This window comes from Biomphalaria glabrata, chromosome 1 (assembly GCF_947242115.1).
Source record: "Biomphalaria glabrata chromosome 1, xgBioGlab47.1, whole genome shotgun sequence".
Classification (NCBI taxonomy): Eukaryota; Metazoa; Mollusca; class Gastropoda; family Planorbidae; genus Biomphalaria; species Biomphalaria glabrata.
In genome coordinates, this window is record NC_074711.1 from 13,534,004 (window position 1) to 13,560,337 (window position 26,334).

Here is a 26,334-nt window from a genome sequence, read left to right on the forward strand (position 1 = left end):
AATGAGGAGTCGGTACCACGGATTTTAAAGGTCTATAAGTTGGCAGCTAGAGGAGGAAGCATATTAACACGTTCGAGCATCCTAAAACATGGAATTCCTTCAAACCATCCTGAGGAATTTGTACCGAACCATTCATTTATCATCGCGTCCAGTGGGACTTCCGGGTTTTGTGCGTGTGTTGTGTGTAGCACTTGTCGCATTCCTTTCTCGCACTCCGACCAATCCTTGATACGCCGCGGATCAGTCAACCATAAAGATAAAGGCTGTGTTCCCAGTTAGCTCTGGATACACCCATTTTTTTTAAAACTGGAAATAAGGGACAGAGCAGGGCCAGATTTCAGTATGTAAAGGCCCATACACATTTTCGAAATTCAAGTATTTATCTAAAAGCATGCCATATTATAAAAGACAGTGCTTGTAAATAAAATTTAGTTTCATTCGTTTAAAAAATATATAATTATTTAATATGTATATTTTAGTAACAAAAAAGTATTTTTTTTTTAGGTTTACGCAATGTGGTATATCCGGCGTATACTACGAGCCATTGGCGTTGCTAAGAATTTACCATTATTTGGGGCCCGGGGGGGGCTTGACCTCTTTGGGGCCCCCCTACATTTTGAGTAATATTTAATGTAAAAAATTTGAAAACATTTGGTGGTCCCTCCTCAAGTGGGGGCTAGGGGTATTCACAATTTCTCCCACTCCTCCACCCTAGCTACGCCACAGCTACGAGCACACTATACGCGGACACTTTTTAACTACGATTTAAAGTATTGTTGGTAAAACTGCGGGGAAAAAATGTTTAAAAAAAACGTAAAGCCTCTGACTCGTCGAAATTTGGATTTTGTTTTCTTTAGTCTGGGGGGGGGGGCCCTTTCTGGTAGATTCCCCATTGGCTTTAGCCCCGCTTGCCCATCCTTAAATACGGTCCTGGGCAGGTGTCATTATATATTCCTTTAAAAAAAAAAGAAAATTCACACGATCTAGAGTCTAGAGTCTAGGTTGTACTAAAAGATTCCGTAATTTCTACTCGACTCACATCAAGAATCGTCTGCACGTGTAACTCTATTGTTAAATGGCCCACTCCCTCACTAGACAGTATTGCACGTGCTGCCATATGCTGTTGTGTAATACCGCATGTTAATTTTAAGACCTATACGACACTGCGTCTAAGTCGATGACAGCAGTTAACAAGTTTCGTATGCTACAGGCACTGACCTATATACATTTATATCCTAGGTCTATGGCTAAATGCGCAAAAGACGATTATGTAGATTAAATCTCAACTATTTGTCAAATTGCAGATAATCTCATTAGACGTTATACGAACAGGATATGTGTGTAAATAGAGACACTGGAAAGAGAATCAAGATTCCATTCAATCCTACACCGTTTGATTGAATCTCATTCTGATTGGCTTGCCGGATTCCCCATTCATGACTTGTAATTGACGTCACACTGTAAATAGAATATTCCTAACGAAATAATTGTCACACGATATATGCAAGTGAACTCTGGAAGTTTAAACATTTCGCGTGAAAATAAAAACAAAATCTAGTAGGGCCTAATTTGAAAAACAAATATTATATGCAAATTTTTTTTTCAGTCAACAAAGTGCAGTGTAGTTTTGGTTTTATAATAGTTTTCTTAATTATTATCGCGGTACAATTTTTTTTTCAAACTTATAGCGATCTTCGAAAAAAAAAAAAATGAAGCAAAAATTTTCGCATTTTATAACTTTTTAAAAAACAAAGCTGAACAACTCTTCCTTTATTTTGTACACCGGATACACCCTAAAGCTTGATAGTAATTGGCTTTCCGCCATGTAGGAAACTCCCCAATGCCCTACTTAATGCGATGAAATTTCTTACCGTACAGAATCATTTATATTGTTAAAAAAAAAAAAAAACTCACGTAACTTTATATATACCGGTACTTAATCATGTATTCAATTTAGAACTACACTGAAGCAGTTATACATGTTATATGTTATAAATGTTATTTAGTTCGAACAAAAATATTCTAGCAACATTTGAGGCAGATCTGTTACATTTAAAAGTTGACCCCGATAAGCTGCAAGGAGTGTGTGCGAGTGTGTGGAACACGTGATACCTTTGACATGTCTAATCAAAAGTTCGTTATCGAGGGATCCAGTGCTTCTAAATGAAAGTGTTTGCTAATAGACCTTTTAAGCAGGTTCAGAAACGGTAGTCACCTGTGTTGTTGTTTTTTTCTCTTCAGAGTAAAGTATTTTTAGTTGGCCTACTTTGCTGCAGTTTATACTATTTAAAACCATTAAGTTCCTGATAGGTAAACCACTAATAATTAATTTGTGTCTCACTACTTTTTTTTAATGTGCTGGGGACACGACACCCTCGTTACCGTGGGCTACAGAAACATATGACCTTTACATCATCTGCCCTATAGATTGCAAGGTCCCAAGTCTGAAATGGGTAGTCCTAGTACATTACATTTACTTACTTAATAATATCTTTTTTTTTTTAACGGTAGGTGAAAAGGGGGGATGCAGGAGAGGGGGTGAGTGATGTTCTCCCACACACACTTTATAGTTATAGACTAGGACTAGCTATCTGTGTAGCTTATAATCTCTCTCTCTCTCACATCAATGGCTTTGACCCAAATGCCTTTTTCCTATTCAGAACCATAGGTCTGGGGGGAAGTCCCTTCGCTTCAATAACCCTAATATTAAACAACAAAACTGTGTTCATAATGATATCCCACAAGTCCCTGGTGTGACCTCTAGACAGCTTGTTACGATTTAGGTAAACTATAGGTTGGATTGCACAGGCGAGATATCATTCTTAAAATTATACAGCGGGGAAAGTCTAAAATTACACCCTGCGCAACTTGCGTGTCTATTGGTGGAAACGCACCCACGTGACTCTCTCATTCACAAAACAGACGGGCTTGAAACCAACCACCGTGGCGTACCGTAGGGAGCGAGACTGATAGGCTGAGGAAAGCGAGTGTGAGGATATAGACGACCGGTGCAACAGGCTTCTTCAACGTTGTGAAATTCCGTTATTTCTATTATACGACTTGTGGGAGTTTTGAGAAGTTAGTGCCATCTTTGAAAAGTTTATAATGTGTGTTATTCCAAGTTCTTCGAGGATTATTGTGTGTCAAACTTAATTCCTTATTTTATGCTGGTTAGTAGAGACAGTAGTGAGTAGATAGAGTCTAGTCTAGATATTAAGATATCTATAATTTATAATAATAATCATATAGATTATAGATTTAAATGATATTTAAAGTAAATTATTTAGGGTAAGATCTTATTTAGTTCTGAGATCTATTTTGTAGAGTCTTAATAAGTTAATATAAATATATTATTCTAAGTCTAAGTCTTCTAGATCTAGAATCTATTTCTAGAATACTATAGTCTATAGTAGAACTAGACTTAGATCTATAATATATATTCTATATATATAGATCTAGATCTACTGTCTAGATTCTAGGTAGTGTCTGTAGTGACACTCTAGTCTAGTTAGATTTTAGATCTTTTCTAGATCTAGAATCAAAGATCTGATAGATCTCTATGTTATTATATCATTCAAACATGATGAAGTATTGTAGTTTATTTTATTCGATCTCGAATCTAATATTTCTCTCTAGAGCAGGAGTGGGCAACATTTTTGTATCGAGGGCCGCATTAAAAAAAAGTTTGGTAATGGCGGGCCGCATATAGATCTCTCTCTCTCTCTCTCTCTCTCTCTCTCTCTCTCTCTCTATATATATATATATATATATATATATATATATATATATATATATATATATATATATATATATATATATATATATGCATAATGTTTCTTAACTGTGAATCTATCTTACTAGTTGTTACCCCTATGACTGCTGTCAAATTATGACTGTAGCTTCTCTTTGCTTTGAGTTATTTTATGTCCTCTGGAGCTGATACGGTTTCTCTTAATAAGTGTTGTACTTTTATGCCTGGTCGTGCGGTTTGCGCGCTGGACTGTCGTTCGGATTTATCGATGGTTCAAATCCTGCCCGCTCCCATCCCCCGTCGTCCTGCGGGAGGTTTGGACTAGGAAGTAAACTATCTTCAACTCTGAAGGAACACCCGAAACATGTAAAACATTTTACAAACATAATCATTTCACTAAAGATAGTTATCATAGTTTCACCTTTCAGCAAAGGAAAATGACAAAAAACTATTTTTTTTTTTGCTTGCCTGTAGAAATGGGAAAGCCTTGTTTGAAAAGATTTAACATGCATTAGCATTTCATAAGTAAACAACCAATTGCAACAGCCATTATAAAAAACATATTTTGTCTTCTATTCTTCATTAGAAATATTGGTAACAAAGTCACAGTCAATGTCCTTCAAGTAACATAACAATTTCATCATTGAGATTTTACATTCTTCTCCTTTGCCTTGCCCATGCTAAGCTAGCGGATACATTAAATTATTTTTTCATAAATCAGAACTACCCGTGGTTAACTCCTCTAGCTCTAGTAAATTTAATACATTCAGTTACAATTGTAGTTTAGTGTTTAAATTATATGCAGCTTTGTGCAAACTTTCTTGTTTCAAGTTTATGGTTCTCAGTCAAAAATCGAGCTCCATCAGTTGTTACACTTGCCATCTTGTTCCAAGCCTACCCAACACTCAGACATTGTGTCTTGAATTGAGTGTATTAATATATAGCCAATAAGCATAATCTTCGATTACTTACAACTTTTTATAACGAGACAGGTTTCAATAATTTATATAGATATTTTCTTTTTAAATATTTGCATTTTTTATCTATATACTGTGGGCACGCCTGATTTCTGTAAGTGTCGGCGGACCGCATAAAACACCTCGGCGGGCCGCATGTGGCCCGCGGGTCGTAATTTGCCCACCCCTGCTCTAAAGTGTAGTCTCTATGTCTATATAGTTAATAATAAATAGGCTGAATGTAGATCGAGAACAAGAGTCTAGATGTAGTATGCATACATTTCTAGCTCAGCATAAACCGTGTTAAGGCATGCCTATATTTTAACGTTATAACGTCTTGTTCTAGAGACTAGACAAAGTATTGAGTATTGTCTAACTAGTTCTAGATTCCGTTTGAGGAGATAACACTTATAATCTGAAACTGCACAGAAAAGGTCTGTAGCATCATCTTTTTTGTTTTTAGGCTAGAAGGCAATTTTAGTTGACCCCATCATGCAAGCGCTATTTTATTTCACTAGCTAAGACTCGTGTACACAGGCAACAGAATTATCTAAATTATCATTTTAAATCTTAGCTAGAGAAGCTGTGTTTTGTTTTGTAGCTAAACTACCCTATGTAATACTTTCTGTATTTGTCATAGATTCTAAAATTATTTAATGTATTTCTTCCCTGTTTCAGTATTGCTCTATATCCAACAGTAATACAGATTTAATAATCATTTGGATATTAAACGTTTTACTTAAGTGATTAGTCGCACTTGACCGACTACTGACCCAGTTGGATACTCTTGTAGCCCAATGAAAGATCAAAAGTGTAAAGACTTCGTGTTCATGCCTCTCAAGGACGGAGCTCGCGGCTCTATGCGGGCCAAGGATGGCTCCCCCAAAGTGCGACCTCTGACAGAGGCGGATTCTAGCCAGGGGACCAAAGAGGTCCGTTCTAAGATTGTGGTCGTGGGATCATGTGGATGTGGCAAAACGGCGCTGATACATCGTTATGTGAAATCTACATTTCTACAGGTCAGTCAAATTTATAATTATACCAGATTCATTATAGCTTACGCGAGTAACCAAAAATAAAAGGAAACACAATTTAATACTTAGAAAAATACAAAGATAAGGCACATTTTATTCCATATGCTAGGACAATTTCCTACTAGTGCTCCTTCTACCTTAGTGACATTGCAGAAATGTTTAATTAGTGCGTTAGTTTTGATAAGAAAATACAGTTCATGAGTTACAAGCGTATACCTTTAAAAAAAACAGCTAAAGTAATGCTAATAGTGTTAGTGTCTGTTATGGAAATTTCTGCCGTTACTTTAAAATGCCTTTTTTTTTAATTCATAAAGATACATGTGGATTGTGAACTCTGACCTGCTTACTTATGACCCATTACTGAATGTACAGGCCAGAAGTAAAGCAGATCACGTGTTTAAGAGCACAGTGCGTGGGTGTGCCAAATGCCTTGTCATGTTTGGGCTGTCGCGGTTTTAGTGTTTATGTTAATGTACCCTTACACGCCTAATCCAACCACACACACACACACATGCATACCACCGAAGGGTGGGGTGGTTTGGAGGGGTGTTGGGTCTTGGGACCTAAGCACATTGCCCAGGCGGCGTGTGCTGTGCAGGGATAGGCCTCTTCTTGCCTTGGGAGATACCTGCCACTTCGGGAATTCATTATTTTGTTGAATGAAAGTCGTACATAAAAAGAGGCTAGGCTTCAGTCTAGATAGAGTCTACATTTGATTTTACTTCTGAATCTACTTCGTCTTGGAAAGTTGAGCTATGGTTTGAATCTCAAGGTACACATCGGCTCTACAAGAAAAGAGGGGTGACTATCCTAACGGGGTTTTATAAGTAAGAATCAAGCTCTATGACTAGGATTGGGGGTTTGGTAAAAGTAGCTTGGTATTTTATGGTAAAACTAGGCTGATGATGTTATGAACAGCGGTGATGTAGACTCAATGTAACGGATAAATGCTGATAGTCGAAATAGTTCACTAAAAAAAAAATTTAAACACAGTGGTCCCCAAAAAAATGCACAATTATGGGAATGATGAAAAAAAAAGTGAGGTATCTGAATTTTAACACTTAATCTCTTCATGCCTTCTATTCAATTTAATGTACTATAAAACACACACACACACCTGCACTACTCTTTAGTCATCCCTCGTTTGCTTAGCTGCCCCCTACTGTAGGCTAAAGAGATAAATCAAAGATAGCGTCGCCATCACGCCTTATATTTGCTGGTATAAATCGCCACCGGATGGACATTTGATTGTTCACGTGGGTCCACGGGTACGTCTCTTCCATTTCAATCTTATCAGGAAAGTAGTGGCCGATGAAAAGGTCAGAGATTTGTTTAATAATTAAATAGTTGAGGTCAACAGCGGGTCAGTGAGGTCTGATAAGGAGGTCAGCATTAAAAGAGACTCGCGTGTAGGAATGTTAATTGTTTTCACCGGCTGTGTCTTGTTCTCCCTCCTCCCCTGATTCGGTTTTTAGCGCGGCATTTACAGGGAGAAATTGTCTTGCGTTGTCTCAGTATATGGCGTCGATTGCTTCCTGTTCAAAACAGATCCATCTGCTACTTACGGTCTTGCAAAAGAGCTTGTGTCACACAAACTCGAGTAGGGGTCTCCTCCAGCCCCAGTCTCTTCACCAGATCTTGTAGTTCTAGGAAACATTCAAGAATTAATAATATGTCCTTGATTTTTGATATATATATACATAGATATACGATAGCTGCGAAGACATAAAAAATAGCTAAACATTTAAAATCCCAGTCTTCACAGAGATAGCTAAAGACGTACCTTATTGAATATTTAAATAAGGAAAACAAAAAAAAGGGGGGGGGGGTTGGTTGTCGTGCTGATCAGCTTTTATATATACAAAATGTGAGGTGGATACTCTTCCGATAACAAGTTATTACATTATATAAACTCGTCCTTCTTCGTTTTCAAAGATGTTCACAATCTCGTTTCCTTTTGGCGCGAAGATGTTCATATTCTGCTTTCAGTAGATACCTTCCAAATAGAAGTTGGTGATGTCTGGATACTAGCCCAGATTGTACATAGATACCTTCCAAATAGATGCTGGTGATGTCTGGATACTAGCCCAGCTTGTACTTAGATGACCAGACTATCACGCAGTCTGTGAACATCCTCAGTGCTCACTTGACCAACATTAAGATCTACTTCGACTTAGAAAGCTATCAAGGCCAGATAAGAGTATGCTAAAAATAGATTACAAGTAGCCTGTCCGTTGCAGCAGTTTGTGAAAATGGCCAAGTGAGAGAAGACAGTGTTTTAAGTGTAAACTGTTTTACTTGTTCATCTCTTGTACAGACATAATGGTGTCTACTGCGGATACGTTTGAAGTGGAAATGAGCAGTATACTGTCAAAGTGATGTATTTATATAGTTGCATATTTCCAGTCTCACTAATGTCTATAAAATGTGCATTTTGCCCTAATCTCTCGGCTTTCGTTTACATCGTAGAACTATCAGCTTATTGACAAATGTCTTTGGCTTGTCTCCCCTTTCTATGATTATTTCTGATTACGTTGTAAGGGCGAGAGTTCCGTTAATCAATGTACAAATACAATTACAAGCAAATGAAGGGCGCCCATGATTACTGTCAATGTGTGGGCTGTCTCAGGTCTTTCAAACAACAAAAACCCGTTGCTTGCTGCACCAGCTAGATATATTTATATCTGTTCATTTTTTTTTTTCAAACTAAACATCTATTTGTAAACTGTGACCTTGTGTGAATAATAAAGATAAATTTAAAAATAACTTTGTTTGTTAGGCAGACGCCGACCGTTGAGTCTCATCTGTAACGGAATGCTAGAAATGTTTATTGTAGATATTTATGTCTGTCATTTCATTTCATTGGCGGGTCCGTCACTTAATGAAAGATCCTGCCACCTTCGTTATGCCTTGTACTTTCTGTTGGCTTTCTTTTTTCACATTATATCGCCGCTAATGTGTGTGTGTGTGTGTTTAATGCAAACATTACAAGATACGTTTGTCAGATGGCTCGGCGCTACATGTTATTTAGTTTTAACATATACTCACTTGGTGAGGCTTATCTCCGGAATTCGCTTTACGACCTTGACACCGCAAGCGTGTCAACTTTCACCTCCGTTTCATGTAACAAAAGAAAACACTAAACACTTAAGTGTCACGTCTGCTGGGTTGTTTGCAAAAGTGGATGCTATTACCCAAGACATCGCCCCTGTCATTATCTTAGGCAGTCAATGTAATCCGGAACTCATTTTGCCTATCTTTGTGGGCCTGGCATTATTCAAGCCAGCTTTCGATACTATCTTCTCTGTCTATACACAGCCGGTCTTATCCTTGCTGGATAACCAGGGGAGATAGATATCGCTTTGCAGCAGATTTTCTTATCACAGCTGGACCAGCTTAGCCGCCCTCGGCCGAGTAATCGTTAGTCTTGAATCCTATTCTAAAATGAATGTAGATCTATTGGTTGCTCACCTAATCAGTGTGGCGAGTTAGACTGTGTTATTATGCAGGACATGAGAGGAACTGGCATGTTAGTAAAAGACTAACATGAAACAAGTTTAGTAGTCCATGTCCAACGACTTAAACTGACCGCTCGTCTGATAGCCCACTGTTTTTTTTCTCCCTTTACATATTGATCTGGTCCAGTCTAGATCTCACTACCATATACTATATAGCAATTTGTTTTGACGATGCAGCTATTACATTAAAACATACTGACATTTACTCCTTGACTAAGTTTAACTGTTTACATGTTTGTTTTTCATTCATGAATATTCTAATCAATATTACGAGTTTGGATTTTTATTATTTTATATGTTGTTATATTTTTTTTTTGTTAAATAATTGACCACGTGTGTCAGATGTGCCCATTAATTTAATGAGTCGCAAGGCCAACTTCTTAAATCTGTGGAGAGAGATGTAGGGAGGGGTGGTGACCTGTCTAACTGGGCTGAATATACATTGACCTACTTATTCCCCCGGCACCATGTGTTCACAAAAGTATACGTTTCTGTCTGAGAGGAGACATAGTTGACATTCTCTTCCACCTGTCCTCGGCCATCAGACGTGCTGCTGCTCCTTCTGGCAACATCGCGTGATGGACACATTTTAGTAACGACCCCCCCCCCTCTCTAACACACACACACACACATATATATATATATATATATATCCAGATCAGTCTGGTTGAATATGAATGGACGACAAGCATTACTGCAGCCCGATCTGAGTGATGAACATCTAGGTGCTGAATAATGTGTCTAGTCAGAATAACTCTGAAGGCTCTTACTTTTCTTTCACCGCACTACCACCCTGTTAGCTCTGGTGACAGCGTGTGTCAGACATTGAAAGTTTAGTGGTTATCCCTAACTGTTGGACAAAAAAAAATGTTAACAATCTTCCACTTGGTCATTTGGAAATAGAATTGAACGTTAACAAATAAATATACATCAGTTCTTTATGAAAGAAAAAGTCTTAAATTTATTCAGCTAATTTAATCCTAATTCGTGGTTTTAAAACATGTGACAAACACTACGCATATTTAGTTTAAACAACTGTTGCAATAAATGGAAAGCTGTCAAGTCAGTAAATCAACTTTGTGTACATTTAACCTTTGAGTGTTGAAGTATTAGAGTGCTATATTGTTTTTGTTTGTTTGTTGTTTGTGTTTGTTTCGAGTCTGAAATGTTGTGAAGAGGAATCTATATTAACATTTATCCATTCTGTCATGGCTAGTGCCTCTTCCTTCTGCTCGTCACTTCTCAGAGATGTCTCCTCTGTGTATATACAGTTTGAAACTTTACCTGGCAATCTCCCGTATGTGTTTATTCTGGGTTTACTGTCTTGGTGTTTGCTGTTACTGGGGTTTTGTCGGAGGGCCAGATGGGTTGTGCTAGCTTGTTTTTTAACACCTTACCAAACGGTGTCTATCCAGGTGACTCGAGCCGTCTTGTTGAGGGCATTAAGTGATTTAGGAAGGGGAGGACCTGTGGTTTGAAATACTTACAAAGATTATCAGATTAGACATATCTTGAGGAATTATCCAGTGAAAATGTACATTCCCTGGATCCTTTCCCGATTAGGTCTATCCACATCCGTTTCTTTCATTTCTTAATTATATATTCTCTCCCTCTCTCTCTTTCTCTCTCTCTCTCCCATTAATGAGACTCAGTGACAGAAAAATTTGATGACAGTGCATTAGATGTCCTCGTCACGTCACGATAACCTCCTTTCCCTATGACCTTGACATTGTCAAGCACTCTTACTTTTGAATGTACACCAAAGTGTCGGGGTAAATACTAGATCTTGATGTAAAGAGATCAGTCCTGGGCAGAGGGAGACTGGAAAACTGGGACACGTCAAGTTGAAGTTTAGCTCGAGATTTTGTACAGGTTTGGCCTTACCATACGGTTTCTTAGCCCCCCCCCCCCTTTTTTTTCACAACCAAGCGTTTTGTTTTAGCAGCTCGCAGAGAATGAAACGATTGAAAAAGTTAGTTGAGTCAATTTGTACCCCGCCCCTCCTCCTCTGCTTCCTCCACCACAAGCAACTGGCTGCCAGCAGAACATCGTTAAAAAAACAAACAAATCCGTGAGCAGAGTTGCTCAAGTAGTTACTCAAGTCAGACCCAGATCTAGACAGTAGCTCAACTAGCACACGGACTAGACAATATAAAATGGCCAACAAAAGACATTCTAAACTATGTATCAAAGTCACACCTGTAATGGACAAATGTATAGATTTTACATGTTGCTTTTAATTGGGAAAAAAAGTTCTTGTAAACCGCAACAATTTCCATTTAGGATCAATAAAACAGCCTTAGTCTTAGAAGTCTTTTTCTATATACCGGTCGTACTTTTTTTTCCATTGAGCTTATCGCACTTAGGTGTGGGCGTATAAATCTGGTCAAACAAATCTTTGCCATGTTGCACTTTTTTGTTTGAACCACAGACATAGGGGCCTATCAGTTTCATTGGCCCTTGAGGTCTCTAAGGAGCACGTTCTTCTTATGCTTTTGTTTCATCCGGAGACCAAGAAATCAAGACGTTGATCCAAGGGGCAGGAAGATTTCAATGCTTGACCTATCTGACGTGCACCCCCCGCCCCGCCCCCTCCCAATCTCAGCAGGTAACTGCATACATAACATATAAACACGGTGAACTTTGATCGGAGTCTTTGTTCCCCTTTCCAATGTTCATTGATCATTCCATCTTAGGCGCCCTAGGGCTGTGACTACAAACAACCCATTTGGTTATGGTGCTTGCCCTATACGTTCACGCCGCTCACATTTCCCCACTGAAGTAACTTTAAAATAACACTAAAACGGTGCAGCCGATCACAATGTAAACAATAAACCGGCCGGAGAACGAAGATGAACGTCAAGACACTGAAAAGGGAAGCCATGTTTTAAAGCCGTTCATTTCCGGCCGATAGGAAACGGAGAGAAAGAGAAAAAAAATCCGGAAATGAAAAAGTGTCTGGAAGAATTCAGTGGATTGGGAATGGGGGGCACAAGGGTTCGTTCCGTGATTGGACATTCTCTAGCTCTGTCATGTATTACAGTGCGTTTCTATTCCTGCCTGCTCTATTTATTATCACAATAAAATTTGGAAATGTGTATGAGCTATTGTTCATATTCTGTTCCGGGGAGAACTTTGTCTCAAGAGTTATCATCGAGATATAAAAATCACTGTATTGGCTGTGACAGATTTCGATGGCGTGCTAAAAAGATTACATTGATGATTTTCCACAATGGGGCTGCGTTAGTGTGCGTGTGTGTTCTCACATCATATACATATGCTGGCGTGACAGATGGATGTAATAGGCTGATCAGAAGAAAAAAAAGTGTGCATGCGTGCGTTTTGTAACATTACCTAATTCATTTTATGGTGTGTATAAATTAATGCATTGTGAAACGGATGTCCTGGTAGTGGAATGCAGAGCTTTCCTTTTGTGGACAGCGATACCAGGGCCGGACTTAGGCCACTGCAGCCTATGCGGTCGCAGTGGGCCCCGCACTTTCATAGGCCTCGCCCTAATTCTAGGTGTCAATTATTCAATTAAAACATCATAACTTCTATATAATAACAGGGTTTCCGCTGCTTCCCGAGTTTCCATGAGCTCCTGGAAATCTCCCGAAATTGCAAAATATACGAAAGAGTCCTGGAAATCTCCTGAAATAAAAAAATCTCCAGAATAATAAACACAATTGTCATATTGGTGTGCCTATCCTACACGCGATTAAAAAAAAAAAACAGCATTGTCAGCTTTCATTTATTAAACTTTATTGCAAAGACGAATGTATTTTCTATTACAAAATCACAATTTTGACATTATGCTTATCCGAGACCGATATTTTAAGTTCAGCTTCTCTATTCCTTTATTCGCTAAGGTGTTTGATGTGAAACACCACTTTTACAGTCTAAGACATTTGAATTAATGTATAGACTAGACTTCTACAGTAGTGAGAGCTTATTTATGTGTAAGATAGGTCTCCTCTTGGAGTGTCCCCAACACTGGTTTCTCCACTGCCCCTGCCCCAGGTCTGATGTACATCCATGTCATCTATTGATCCAGGTAAATTTCAGCTCCAAACTATCTCTGTCCGGAGAGATGTCTGCGCACACATTCATTCATTTGGTGTACTGCTCCCGTTTACATTGAATTTAGCAGAGCGTGACGACCCCGAGGATGAGAAGTACACTTATGTCACTCATTATCCCCTACCCTTGTGTGTTGCGCCTTGATGAAGACCTAGTGTCAAACATTCCCAGAAGAAAGAAGAACAGCTAACAGAACATTTCGGTTGATGTCAGATTATCTCCCCTGTCATCCATCACTTCTATCCTTTCAAAGTTCGTTTACTCTCCAGACCCCACCCTCCCTTCCTCCTCAAGTTCCTCTCACGAAAGACCACATTCTTCCCCGCTTGAGACTTCCCTTTGTGTTTAAATTGGGCCATTGTTTTTTAAGTTCTGCAAGTTGTGCAGTTTTTTTTCCCTATGCTCTTTTGTCGGATCTTAATGGACGGATTGAATCGAGAGTTTCTACAGTTGGGACTGGGACTGACATTAAACCAGGCACTTCCTAACTTTTCAAACATATTAGAAAATCGTTTCATGAAAAGTGTGTCTCGCCATCTGCCCGCTTACAAGATATCTTCTTTTTGTCTTTCAAGGGACCACCACCAGTTCTGTCTTAGCTTGTTACGTCATGCCAGTTGTGGTGTGACTTTAAAATGTGTGTGTATTTAGCGCGGGTGCTCAGTTTATAGATCATTTTATATGTTTCTTAGTGCTAGAAGCATTGAAGACCTTTGAGGATGTCCAGGTACTGTGTTCTTCGAAATAAAGATGTTAAAATAACGGTTGTCGCGTTGACATCAGACCTGCGGACACTTGTTATCAGATGTTTGGAACCTAAAGTATCTCCCGTCTTCCAATCTCATAGGCCCAACTCTTTATTTACTTGCAGTTAGTGGAGCTTAGAACTTAATAATCAAGTTTCGTAGGCAACGTTGGGGGGGGGGGGCTAGGAGGACATATTTCTTGGCGATGGCCCACTTTATGTAAGAGCGTAGTTCCTCTGGGCACTGGCCCACTTTATGTTAGAGCGTAAGTTCATCTGGGCACTGGCCCACTCTTATGTCAGAGCGTAAGTTCATCTGGGCACTGGCCCACTTTATGTCAGAGCGTAGTTCATCTGGGCACTGGCCCACTTTATGTCAGAGCGTAAGTTCATCTGGGCACTGGCCCACTTTATGTCAGAGCGTAGTTCATCTGGGCACTGGCCCACTTTATGTCAGAGCGTAGTTCATCTGGGCACTGGCCCACTTTATGTCAGAGCGTAAGTTCATCTGGGCACCCAGTCTTAGGTCAACGTTCTTCTACACCCCACCTCTTCCCCGACCTCCGATCTCTCCCCTCTTCTCAACCAATTTTTCTTTCTACCCTTTAATGGATTAGTGACACGGAAGCCTTTGTTGTGTAGCTATAACACTAGATGTCACGTCTGCTAGGAATCTTACAAAATGAAACGGCCCTTATTACAACTGGAAGGCGTGTTGCCTGTTTTCATTTAATAGCAGCAAGAAAGTGAACTCTTTGAAGTCGTCTTCACGCAAGTCAGGTGGGGGCAGGCTTTTAGGTGCACAATGGAAACCGCTTTATTGCATAGACGCCGTGAAAGCTATGAACCGACTAATGCAACAAAGCGAATGATGCATTTAAACGGGCTCCACTTAACATTGTACATTTGCTGAGCTATGCATCGCCAATGCTAATGGAATAATTAATGATATCTTTGATCTTCGCTTTAAATGTTAGTCTATTTATATTATTCTTTTTTTGTTTTTCTTGTACAACTTTTTATATCGACTCTCGTCTATCTGGTAACACTTTTGAACACGTTCTTTCTCCCACACCCATTCTTGGATCAAGTTGTAACTTTACACAACTATTTCTTGTACCTGACAAGAATTAATCATTTAATTAGTTAATTATTTATTAGTATTTTCTTTTGTTTGGTATCGAACAAGGGAAAGAAATGGTACTTGACGAACGTGGCCGCATAAGTTGATTTATTCCCCTTTATACTTTGTCTCTTAAAATTTTTTAACTAACAATAGAAAGCTATAAAACCTTCTATTTTCATAAGCACTTCGCTGGCACTGTGGTGAGTGTAGTGGCTTGGAGAGGCTTGAGCCCCCGAGTTGAATTCAAGTTGCACAACTTTAATAACTGATGACCTCTTCTTTCTCCAAACTAATGGACCTCACTCAACAATCGTAAACAAACAACATTTAGCCACGTGATAATATTGATAAAACAATGGGGGAAAAACGTATCACGTGACAGCCTTTATGGATTAAGTAATTTGTATAGAAGTGATAGAGAATAACGTGGCTAAATGTTGTTTGTTTACGATTGGTGAATGAGGTCCATTGCTACAATTACACATAATATTAGCTTTTTTTTTTTTTTTAAAGCATCATTTATATTTTTCTTGTTTCTCTCTCTTGTCAACAGACCTACACTCCAACAGGTTTTGATACCTACACATATCAATACAGTGTGTCGGATAACTACAAAATACACATGTCTATATGGGACACCTCAGGTGAGTCTAGTCTACCTTCATAATCTTTACTATTAGTACGTTTGGGTGAATTCCTTCAGAGATTAAGATTATGGCATAATCCTTTAGGACGGCAGGTCAGAATTTGAATTGGAGGTGACAATCCGGAGCGCATACAAATGACCTGTGACAGATCTTGAAGGCACAAATGATTGGAGGAGAGGCTAAAATGAAATGAAGTTACATAAAGTGAAAAGAGCATTCATGTAAAATGACTTTAAAGAACAAAGTTTGGTTTCCCTTTAAGAAGCTGATGTTGTGTACTTTTATAGCCATTGCAGTTTGACAGTGTTTGTTAGAGGTAAATGTGTAGACATGTGCTGAACTCATTATGGTACATTAGATTTGACTGATGCTTATCTCCAGAACGAGGCTAACACGTGTGTAGACTAAGTTCCATTTTTAAGTTTATTTTAAAAAAAAAAGTCTCGTCCAATTTATGAAATATTATAGATCTTCATACATGACATTAGTTTAATGACATACAAATAAATAAACAGCAAGCTTTTTGGGTGTATTCGGTGGACAAAATGAAAGAAGTGTTTATAGTTTATTTTATATTATATTTAATGATTTTTTTTTTTTTTTTTTTTTTGCACAATTTAGGAACTGTAAAATGAAAAATTTTAAAGCTCTTTAATTTGTAGCACAAAATAATTTGAATATTGAGGAAGCATTAGACTTTAAATCTTATTTGAAAACTAAAATCACAGCTCCATCTTTTTAATTTTGTTGCCAACAGTGACATTCAGTTATGCGTTCTTGGTACTGTTAGTTTATCGCGAAAACCTCCAATGAATGAAACACATTAAATGTGCATGGGTTTGATGCATTCTAAATAATGATCACACTTCATACTTTTGTGTGCTAGTGCGTAATTCTACGCAATTGACATCTTTAAATTTGAATGGAGACATTAAGCAACTTTTAATCTAAATATGATTTCACTCTCAAGCCGATGTATGTCTGTAGGTACAGGGCATCGTTGTATTGAAACTTGACATAAGTCTGGTAAAAAAAAAATGTAGTGTAACTCTGTATGAATCATAAAACTCTCACACTGTGCTTTTGTTTGGTCTGCACTACACTTCTGAACAAATCACTTCCTTGAGTTCCAGCCATTCCTCAAAGATTTTCAATTTATAGCTAACACTTTACTATCTCATTGTTTATAACCATGGGCATGAACTCGTATTTTATCTCTAAGTTGTTTTTTGCCTCCCCTTGTTTTTATTTTTTTTATTTTTTATTTTATTTTTTTTTAAATACATGTAAAGAATTTATCACTTTTGGCTCCTGCTCAAAATGTATAAATAAACCTATTTCATCTCCAGCTTTGCACGTGCTGTTTCTGCCCCGCCCTCTACCGCTTCCCCATCTTTACGACTTAGGAGAAACGGTCCTTGCTTGACATAAAATAGTTTTATCTCGTCAGAGCATCAGTTGGTGGTAAACAGAGAAAAGAGAGAAAAAAAAATCTGGCCACATTTGATTCTGCCTTTTATTTATATCTCAGCTGTTCACCGTTCTGTTGCATTTGTGCCGGGTAGTCATCATAATATTTTTTTTAGGCTCAACTTTCATTTTCATTTGGTTCATTTTTTAGCTAGATCTACATCCACAGCCTTGCAAACGTTAAAAAAAAAAAGTATGTAGATTGTTTTTGTTGTAGAATCTATTTTTAAACGACTCTCTCTTAGGAAGGAGACCATGTGCCCCTAGCCCTCCCAGGTACTCAAATCTTATCTCATGTCAACATTTCACCAATCTATGTTTCAATGAATCACCGAAGCGCTTTAATTTTTATTTTTCACTGTATTTTATAAGATAAGATAAGTGTTTTGTTAAAGTATCATTCCAAAGTAGCATTGCCTAGGAGTTTTGTCTTCTATATTATGGCCCTTTCCCTCTGTTGTGTTCTTTGCTGGCATGCCATATGATATAGCATACTGTCAACATGTTAGTACACCATCATGTTAATGTCACTGTCATCATGTGTGAATGATCAATAAGTAAACAAACAAGTATTACCGGGAAGAGAGCTTGTCATTTCTTATGAATCTTTCTTTTCTCTAAATATGTGAACACAATTTTTTCATAATATTTAGTATAACTTTTTTTGTAATTGACATTGACGATAGTTTTCACTTGCAGGGCAGATGATGTAAATGTCATCTGTTTCTGTGACCCACGGTTAACGAGGGTGTCATGTGGCCAGCACAATGACCAACCGTCTTTATCTTTCCCCAACTAGTGTCAGGTACCCATTAGAGCTGGGTGGACTCAGAGGCGGCTAAATATCCCGAAATAAAAAAATCCCAGTCTTGGCCAGGATTTGATAGGGACTTGCAAAAAATTGAAATAGTTTCAGTTTGGTCGATATAAGAATAGCTTAGTTTGAACTTAGGAGAGAACGATATATTACTAAAGCAAGTTAACTGTACATTCTGATCTCCTTTTCTCACACAGTTACCTTTCCTTGTCTTCCATTTCCCTTACTTGATCTGCGATGAATATTGTTTGCAGGACGTTATGTAATGTCCAGAATCTGGATAAACATTGTTGTAATGACCGCTTCGTCTGCCTTCTGTGGACGATAGTTAAAAGAGTGTAGACCTCCTGCATGTGCTAGTATCATTCATAAATGGAATAATCTGTTTTGTTGGGAAAAGATCCCAAGCCATATGCACGCACACAATTTAGTTTTTGACTATTGGACCTGAGTGAACATTTGGTACGGGAGTACGAGTGTATACTGTGTTAAATGTAACGTGTGCCAGTGATGTGCCCCCAAGTGCCCCAAGTACACACGTGTTACACAGTGCATCTACATTAAGCAGACATTTTAAAACTACTGGTGATTTCATGAATGACATTTGTTCAATGAACTTGAAATGAAAAAGAAACAAACTCTACTACGTTGCTGTTAAGTATTTATTTGTCACAGTGGCGATTTATGACTGACCACTCTCGTCTTCACGTTGAGTGTGGAGCCCAATCTGTGATTGACAAGGATTCCTCGTCGCCTTAAAATTGCAATGTTGGAGGTACCTCGCAATACAGAGAACTGTGGGATAGCTGGTATATACCGATTACCGACTGTTTACACACCAAAATGCAGGAACTCTTATTAAAGGAAACTATTGCAGTTTGGCAGCTGGTGAAAGAACAGCTGTAACTAAAGCATTTATCGAAGGCAGAAACCAATAATTCTATTAGGAAAAAATCTTTGGTCAAATGTTTTCAGTTAGTTGAGTGATACTATTGTGAGGAGTCATCTTTAAATGATGATTTATAATTTAATCTCGACGGAAATTTAAAAAAAAATATTCTTCGACGGTGTGAGCATTGAAGGCTTGAATTGAATAATAGCTGTTCTTTTAGTGGACTAGATTTCTTTATCATTATCTGGCGTCTAGCAGGTTGCACCTTTAGGTCATCTTGTCTGTTGTGATATAAAGTTCAAGACAAATGTATTTCACCACACTCTGCATGCTTTTCTCCAGACCCCCAAACTTCTTAATTCCCTTAAGTTCCCACACACAATATTGCGGACACATGGAGTTAATTACATTGTAAGAAAAAGTCAACCGCGGACCCGGCGGGCTCGACTTACATACTCACGACCGTGGGAATTTCACGGCTGGTGCATTCCGCGTGCATCATGGGGCGCTGCCGAAAGACGACCAGCCACGCTCTCTGCAAATGTGCCCCCACCCCTCCCTAAGTGGTTTAATAAATTTGTTTGAAAGCATATGTTTTATGTCACACCAGTCTACGCATCAAGAACACGCTTAAAAAAAAATCACTTGTGTGTGTGTAAAATCTTTGTGCGTCAACTTTCAAGGTCGCCTCCATCTTTTGGTATAATGGCATCCCTGCAATCTTATTTTTTCTTTCTTAACAGTAGAGATTTCCTTGAAGAAAAAAAGGTTTTGCTTGTCTGCATTTTGGGGAAAATATATTTTCCCCATCTATGGATTTCCCAGCATGCCGTGTCTCGCACATCTCCGCGTTGACTTGTTCTAAACGTAGATCTAAATGTTGAGAGCAGACGATAGTTTATATTGACTTCTGACCGTCTCTGTTTGTTTTGGACCTGTGCACCCACAGCGCCACAGCGTTCACCTGGTAGCAAGCACATCCATGTGCATTTCAAGACGTCCTGCCACGCATCCTGTAGTGCACTTCGCTCTTGGTGCTGTGCACTCCCAGACTCTATGCATTGCCTGATTCTGTGCTCTTCACTCTTGGCGCTGTGATGTACAGTTTATCAGATAATGCTTTTAGTTACTTCAATACTTATCAGAGACTCAAGTATCATTTTGACGTTTTGATAGTTAAACTATTCACTTGTTTTTTTGTTTTTTTTTGTTTGTTGTTGTTTGTTTTTTTTTTCAAGAAAAAAAATCAAATTAAATGGAAAAGTTTAATACTAAAAGCAATACTTTTAAAATTTTCATTGTGGAGCGAGATTCTATACTATACTATACTATACTATACTATACTATACTATACTATACTATACTATACTATACTACAATCACTGTTAAAAAAATGAGACGTTACTTTGTGGGACTCTATGGTGAACATTTACTTAGGTTTCTCGTCGTTATCACTCTCTCCCATTTATCTCTCTTTCACCCACCCCCACACACACACACTTAAGTTAACAAGACTCAGCTTTCTTTCTTGCTGTCTGTCTGGCTCCGCCATGCGTGCCCTAACGTAGCTGCCATGTCTGTCATGCATGTACGTAACCAGGTTGAAGAAGGAACATTTTTTAAAAATAACGTAGGATTGGTTGTTGTTAGTTGAATATATTATCTTTGTCACATTTTGTTGTCTTGCACTAGTAGAGTATAACAAACAAAATTCCCTACTAAGGAATGTCTGTGAAGTTTTAACAGATACTACAGTCAGACGTACTCTTTTCACTTTCAAGTAACTAAAACTGGCAGAGTAAAAACACGACTTAGTAAATGTGCACATTAATTACCCATATAAAAACACTAATTTTCCTTGCGTCAACTAATCAAATTATCTAAAAACCTCCAACTGAACCCTCGGGGAATTCAAAAACTAGGTCAGATATAGATCTCTATGCGCACTGATCAAACGGTAAATTGGCTTACATCGCCCGAACCTAAAACTGTCTTGCTCTGTTTATTAGTACGTGTAAACTCGCTCGGGTATAAAGTGGGTTAAAGAAATGTTTCAACTCGCAGGCTGCAAACAAATGTGCATAAAATAAAGAAGGTCAGATTAATAGCTGATGTCGTACCTGGTAACCACTCGTAGCTCGCTCTTTTGCCGACCTCCATTTCCCCAGGTGCTGATATCTTGGCAGAAGGCCAATTATCATTTTTAAAGAAGGGCCACATATTTTTTAAAATGTTTGAAACCTCTAGATGTTATGTAATTGAACATGCAATACAGCCTTGCTTTAGTCTATCTCATGTTTGCTACAGACATCTTGCATTGTATTGACATACACACTACAAAGACTGTTTATAACAAAGAATAGCTGCCTGCTCGTGTGTTATGCGCTCTGGACTGTCGTCTCCATGGTCCCGGTTTGAATCCTACCCGTCGCCAACAACCGCCGTCCTGCGGGAGGTCTGGGCTAGGATTTATTTATTTTCAATTCTAAAGGAACATTCGAAAAAAAAAAAAAACATAGCTCACTTATGATGAACTAGACTATATCAAAGCCTTCAGAAAAAGGCTCACAAAGTCTACCCAAGTTGGTATCGGTATGCCGCTGGGCTAACGGGATGGTATTTTTTTTTTTAATCCTGGACCAAACTTTGGCGGAATGTCATGCGCAATGTTGAACCTGGCCCGTTCTATTATCTCCCCTTGAAGAGCTCTTCAAAAATTTGACACTAGAGTTCTTACCAGCGATAAGCTCACTCTATTTGATAAACCAATATCTTTGTCCACCCTCCTTCCTGCCCCCCAATGCCATCCCATTCCCTGTATGCTTGTGTACATCAACAGTCAAAGGTCATAGGTCGATGTGAAGATTGGGAATTGCCACCTACTTGAAGCTGTTTACAGTCTGAGATCTTCAACATTTTTCTCTGCTCGGCTAACTGCATTACATTTCTAAACATGGCGCCTAGTGGCATCCCCTTCCCATCGGTTTTCTTTCAGTTACTGGTAGTCTTCAAATATTCATTAAAAAAAAAAGTGCGCTGTTAATTTCAGAATCATAGTATTAAAATCCCCCACATGGCTGGTTCACTGGTTGAAAAATTGTAATATTGGTTCCAAATTTATCGTCACATTGTGCGGGCGGTGTAAACTTTTGAAACTGCTATTGGTCTATAGCCCTATAGTGTATAGAGCACAGTCTACACTTCACTGATCTAGAGAATTTAGTATCACGGTGTAAGGGGACAGAAATGTTAACGTTCTGAGTTGTTTCTTAATATAGCTGTCTGTTAATTAGCTACTTTGGTGCTAGATGTAGTATCTTCCATTTCATTTCCACCCATTGAGTTACTGGCTGGGTTACTGAATGTTCCTATGTTTATATCTCCAGGTGATGTAGGCTATGACAGAGTACGGCCATTGTCTTATAGTGAAGCTGATCTGGTCATCATATGTTTTGCTATAGACAGACCTGAAACCATGGACGATGTTGTCTCAAAGGTGAGACTTTTATTTATCTTTTTAGAATCAATATTGAGAGATATTTGAGTGAACATTTTGGGTTGTTCACATTTTTTTTTTTTTTGCACTAGTTTCTATTCATGTTGTTGCTGGGATGTGTGAATGTCTACACACTTATTAAAACTCCAATTTTGGTTCTCTTTGATTTTTCCAGTGGTATCCTGAAGTGAAAGAGCAATGTCCTGCAATACCTGTGATGTTGGTGGGCTGCAAGTCTGATATAAGGGCAGAGATCAAAGCCATGCCTTCAGATAAACCCAGACCCAACTTTGTCACATATGATCAGGTGAGTAAAAGTAGTTAAGCACTAAACTTAAAAAAGTAAAGTTCCCCTTTCAGACCTTGCGATCTATAGGGCAGATGATGTTAAAGTCATCTGTATCTTTAGCCAACGGTTAACAAGCAGGGTGACCACCTTTACTTTCCCCAACTTAAGTCTGCTACCCATTAGAGTTGGGTGGACTCAGGAGGGCCCCAAAAAAATCCAGATTTTCAAAATACCAGTCTTCAACTGAGATTTGAACCCAGGACCCCATGTTCATAAGCCAATCACTCAGCCACCATGCACTAGTTTGTGTGTTTAATCTGTTGAGACACAATTTTTTTTTTTAACAATTATTTACAAATACAGGTCAAGTCTTGACAAAGACAATCTAAGTGAGAGAAAGTGAAACAAAAATAAACATAGCATCTGTAGGAAACAACAACAAATCTGTAGATTGATGATTTCAAATAAATCTGAGGTTGGGTGGCGAAAACCACTTGAATATTTATCAAGGGGGTGAGTTCAAATCCTAACCTGAGCTGAGTTGTGTTTGCTGAGCAGATAACTCCCTCCCCCAGACACGTTCACAAATGATATTGAGCATTAGCTCATGGAGCAATCAATAAGTATTCAAACAGTGCTATACTACAGCAAGTTATCAAAAAAAAAAAATGTAACTTAAATTCAATAAACACTGTATAACTTTCCTAGTTTTGGTTTTTTATATATTATGTAAAGAAAGCTAATTACAAATTAAAATCAATGTTGTTTGTATAGTTGTAGCTGTTTTAGTGCAATATATGTACATTTTATAGAAGGACAGAACAATTTTAAACTTTTAACTATAAATTTCTTTCAGGGTTTAAAGACTGCCAAACATATTGGGGCCCTGGTTTACTCTGAGACATCTGCCAAGACTTCTGAGCGCAGTGTGAATGATGTCATGGAAGTTGCTGCACTATCCTCAGCAGGCTCAAAGAATGGCTGCACATTTAATGCCACGAGTGGCACCACCACCACAGCCAGTAACTCAAGTACCGGAAGCAGCGGCAATAGCACCTCCAGCAGTGACAGTCCTGTCTTTCGGAGACAAAGGTCTTTCAATCGTAGGAAAGGCTTCAGCGGTGTAAATGAAGCCAAAGTTCATTTGAGGAAGGAAGCAGCCAAAAGCTGCATTGTCATGTGACCCACTTATCTTCTTTTCATGGAGTCTCAGCCTGTGCCTGCATCTTATCTTTTCATCTCTTGACATCTGTGATGGCGCATTGTAAAGAGGCTGGTTCAAGGCCAGTGACTCTATACTGCGTCCATGTGTCTAACTAGTTATTTGATAAAGCTGTCAGTACAGAGTTAGTTTTAAGAGGCTAGTTAAATGAATCTATATTATTTAAATCATATTTATGCACACTGGTATTGACCTTTATCACCTTATCTGCATAATTTATTGTTAAGGTGAACCTATGCTATTCTAGTTGTTTTAAAATTAGTTAGAAATAGTTAAAACATAAAAACTTATTGTATGTTTTATTTCATGTACTAGTAACTTCAACCAGTTGTTTATGGGTTGTTTTATTAATTCTCTTAAATAGAATTGATGCCATTTTTTAAAAATCATTTCTTCTCGAAAAAACTCATTTACTTATATGGCATCAGTTCCAAGACAATGCCATTTTTATCATTGAAACATGTGTCTATACACACTTCAGTATTACACCGCATTATGTATGTTTGTATCACTATTCATATTTATTACTTCAATGGTTAAGTGTAGACTTTAAAAAAGGGTGTGTGTGTGTAATTCAATGGAAGAGTTATTTATTACCTATGCTAGTCCTATGTTATGTTTCTCAACCTTATCAGACATTGTGGTGCATTTATTTCATTCTTTTATCTATTATGTTTTTATGCATTAATAATTTAGATTTGTCTAGTTTTTAAAAATGATTTTAGGGATTAGCAAACTTCTGTAGTCAATAATTAGAAAGTGGTGAAATCTAAATTATAGATTGAGCATGCAGAGCTGCATGCATAATAAATTGAAATCCCTGTTCTAAAATTAAATATGGATGTTGTTGAAAAGCCAATTAGATGAAATACCACACACTCAAGTGCCTTTTCATAATTATCTAAGAGCAACTTCACCTTTAATATCTGGTAGCCTAGAGTTATCTTCTGTAGAAACTAAAGAATCATGGCTATATTATATAATTCTACTAAAACATTCATGATACAGCTCAGGTTCTAAAATTTTAAACATTGTACAAAACTTTAAAATAATTTTTTTGTGACATTTGTATTAATTGTCTATTCATGTAACATCATTTTTTAAATTAGTCATAATTTGTTTTTTACTATTCGATTTTTAACTATTTTCTCAAGTTAAAACTGAAAATTAGATTTTTTGATATTGTTCATAAATATTTAATTTGATTGTAAATACTTTGTACATTTGTATAAACAATTTTGTTTAAGGTCTGCTCAAAGGCCTACTTATTTTTTACTAATGCTTGCTCCGGAGCTGTTGCGCAGCTCATTATATTTTTACATTATCAAATTTGTGGCTCTGTATATAAAATATAATGACAATGTCAATGCATGCTTCGAGACAGCGGGAAGCTAAAGGGTTTTCATGATTTGATTTTCTTTTGTTCATTATGAGTAAATATCTTTTGCTGTGCATCTCTGGGTCAGACAGTAACATTTGTAATACCAAAATTGTCATTTAAATAATAGAAGATTTAAGCATTTGAACGCAAATTTTAAAGCTATTATTTTTAGTACTTCATTATAACACACTTTAATGTAATGCAAACTAAAATTAATTACATTGCAGAATTTTAGGAATATTTTAAAGAGGTATTTTAGTTTCAGACTTATTTAGCATCAGTCATAATAAAATAAAAAATAGTTTGTTCAATTTAGTCTGTCCTAAAGTCAGCGTGAAGAGGTCAGTTGTGTTCTATCATAGAGTGTCAGTGTGAAAATGTAAAGTGTCTATCTTGTGCAAAGATGTAAGACATCTTAGAGTGTCAGTCGGTGAGCTGTACTAGATCCTAGAGTCTGTATGTGTGAAGTTTCAGGATGAGGTATGTGTTTGGAGCTGCCAATGATAGCTGATGATATTATATCTATCCCTTGTCAAGTCTTTCATTGTAAAAAGTCTGTACAACATCACTTTGAGTTTTCTTGTGTTTGATTTCCAAAAAAGTTGTCATTGCACTAGCTTGTGTAGTAATTATGTTGTAGCTGGAGGCGGACAAACAGAAAAGTTTGTAACAATTTCAATAAATTCAACTATTTAAACCTGATCATTTGAGTTTTTAACTTCATATGTTGTGTGTTTTCTACCTGTGTTGTTGTGTTTGACTTCATTAAGCCATAAGTACCTAGGGTACATATACAAGAGAGCTTTGAGAATCTTCAGTCAGTCTAGAAAAGTCCTTCCAACCATGCCCCTAAAGGAAGAGAAAAGCTTGTGAGGCCGTGTTCAATGTCAACTAAACGAGTTCAGAA

At 37.8% G+C, this 26,334-nt stretch overlaps 1 protein-coding gene across 2 annotated transcripts; it reads left to right on the plus strand.

The window, feature by feature from the left end:
• The first annotated feature begins 2,868 nt into the window (after positions 1-2,868).
• On the plus strand, positions 2,869-26,129 carry LOC106075757 (uncharacterized). 2 transcript variants are annotated; one of them, XM_056023096.1, is made up of 6 exons: positions 2,869-3,186; positions 5,386-5,726; positions 15,767-15,857; positions 22,426-22,535; positions 22,711-22,842; positions 23,681-26,129. In XM_056023096.1, exons 2-6 carry the CDS (start codon positions 5,505-5,507, stop codon positions 24,005-24,007), a joined length of 882 nt encoding a protein of 293 aa, XP_055879071.1. In that variant the 5' UTR covers positions 2,869-3,186; positions 5,386-5,504; the 3' UTR covers positions 24,008-26,129. The 2 variants fall into 2 exon arrangements, with proteins under 2 accessions (XP_055879071.1, XP_013092104.2); XM_013236650.2 differs by having other exon boundaries at positions 2,872-3,170.
• The last annotated feature ends 205 nt before the right edge of the window (positions 26,130-26,334 follow it).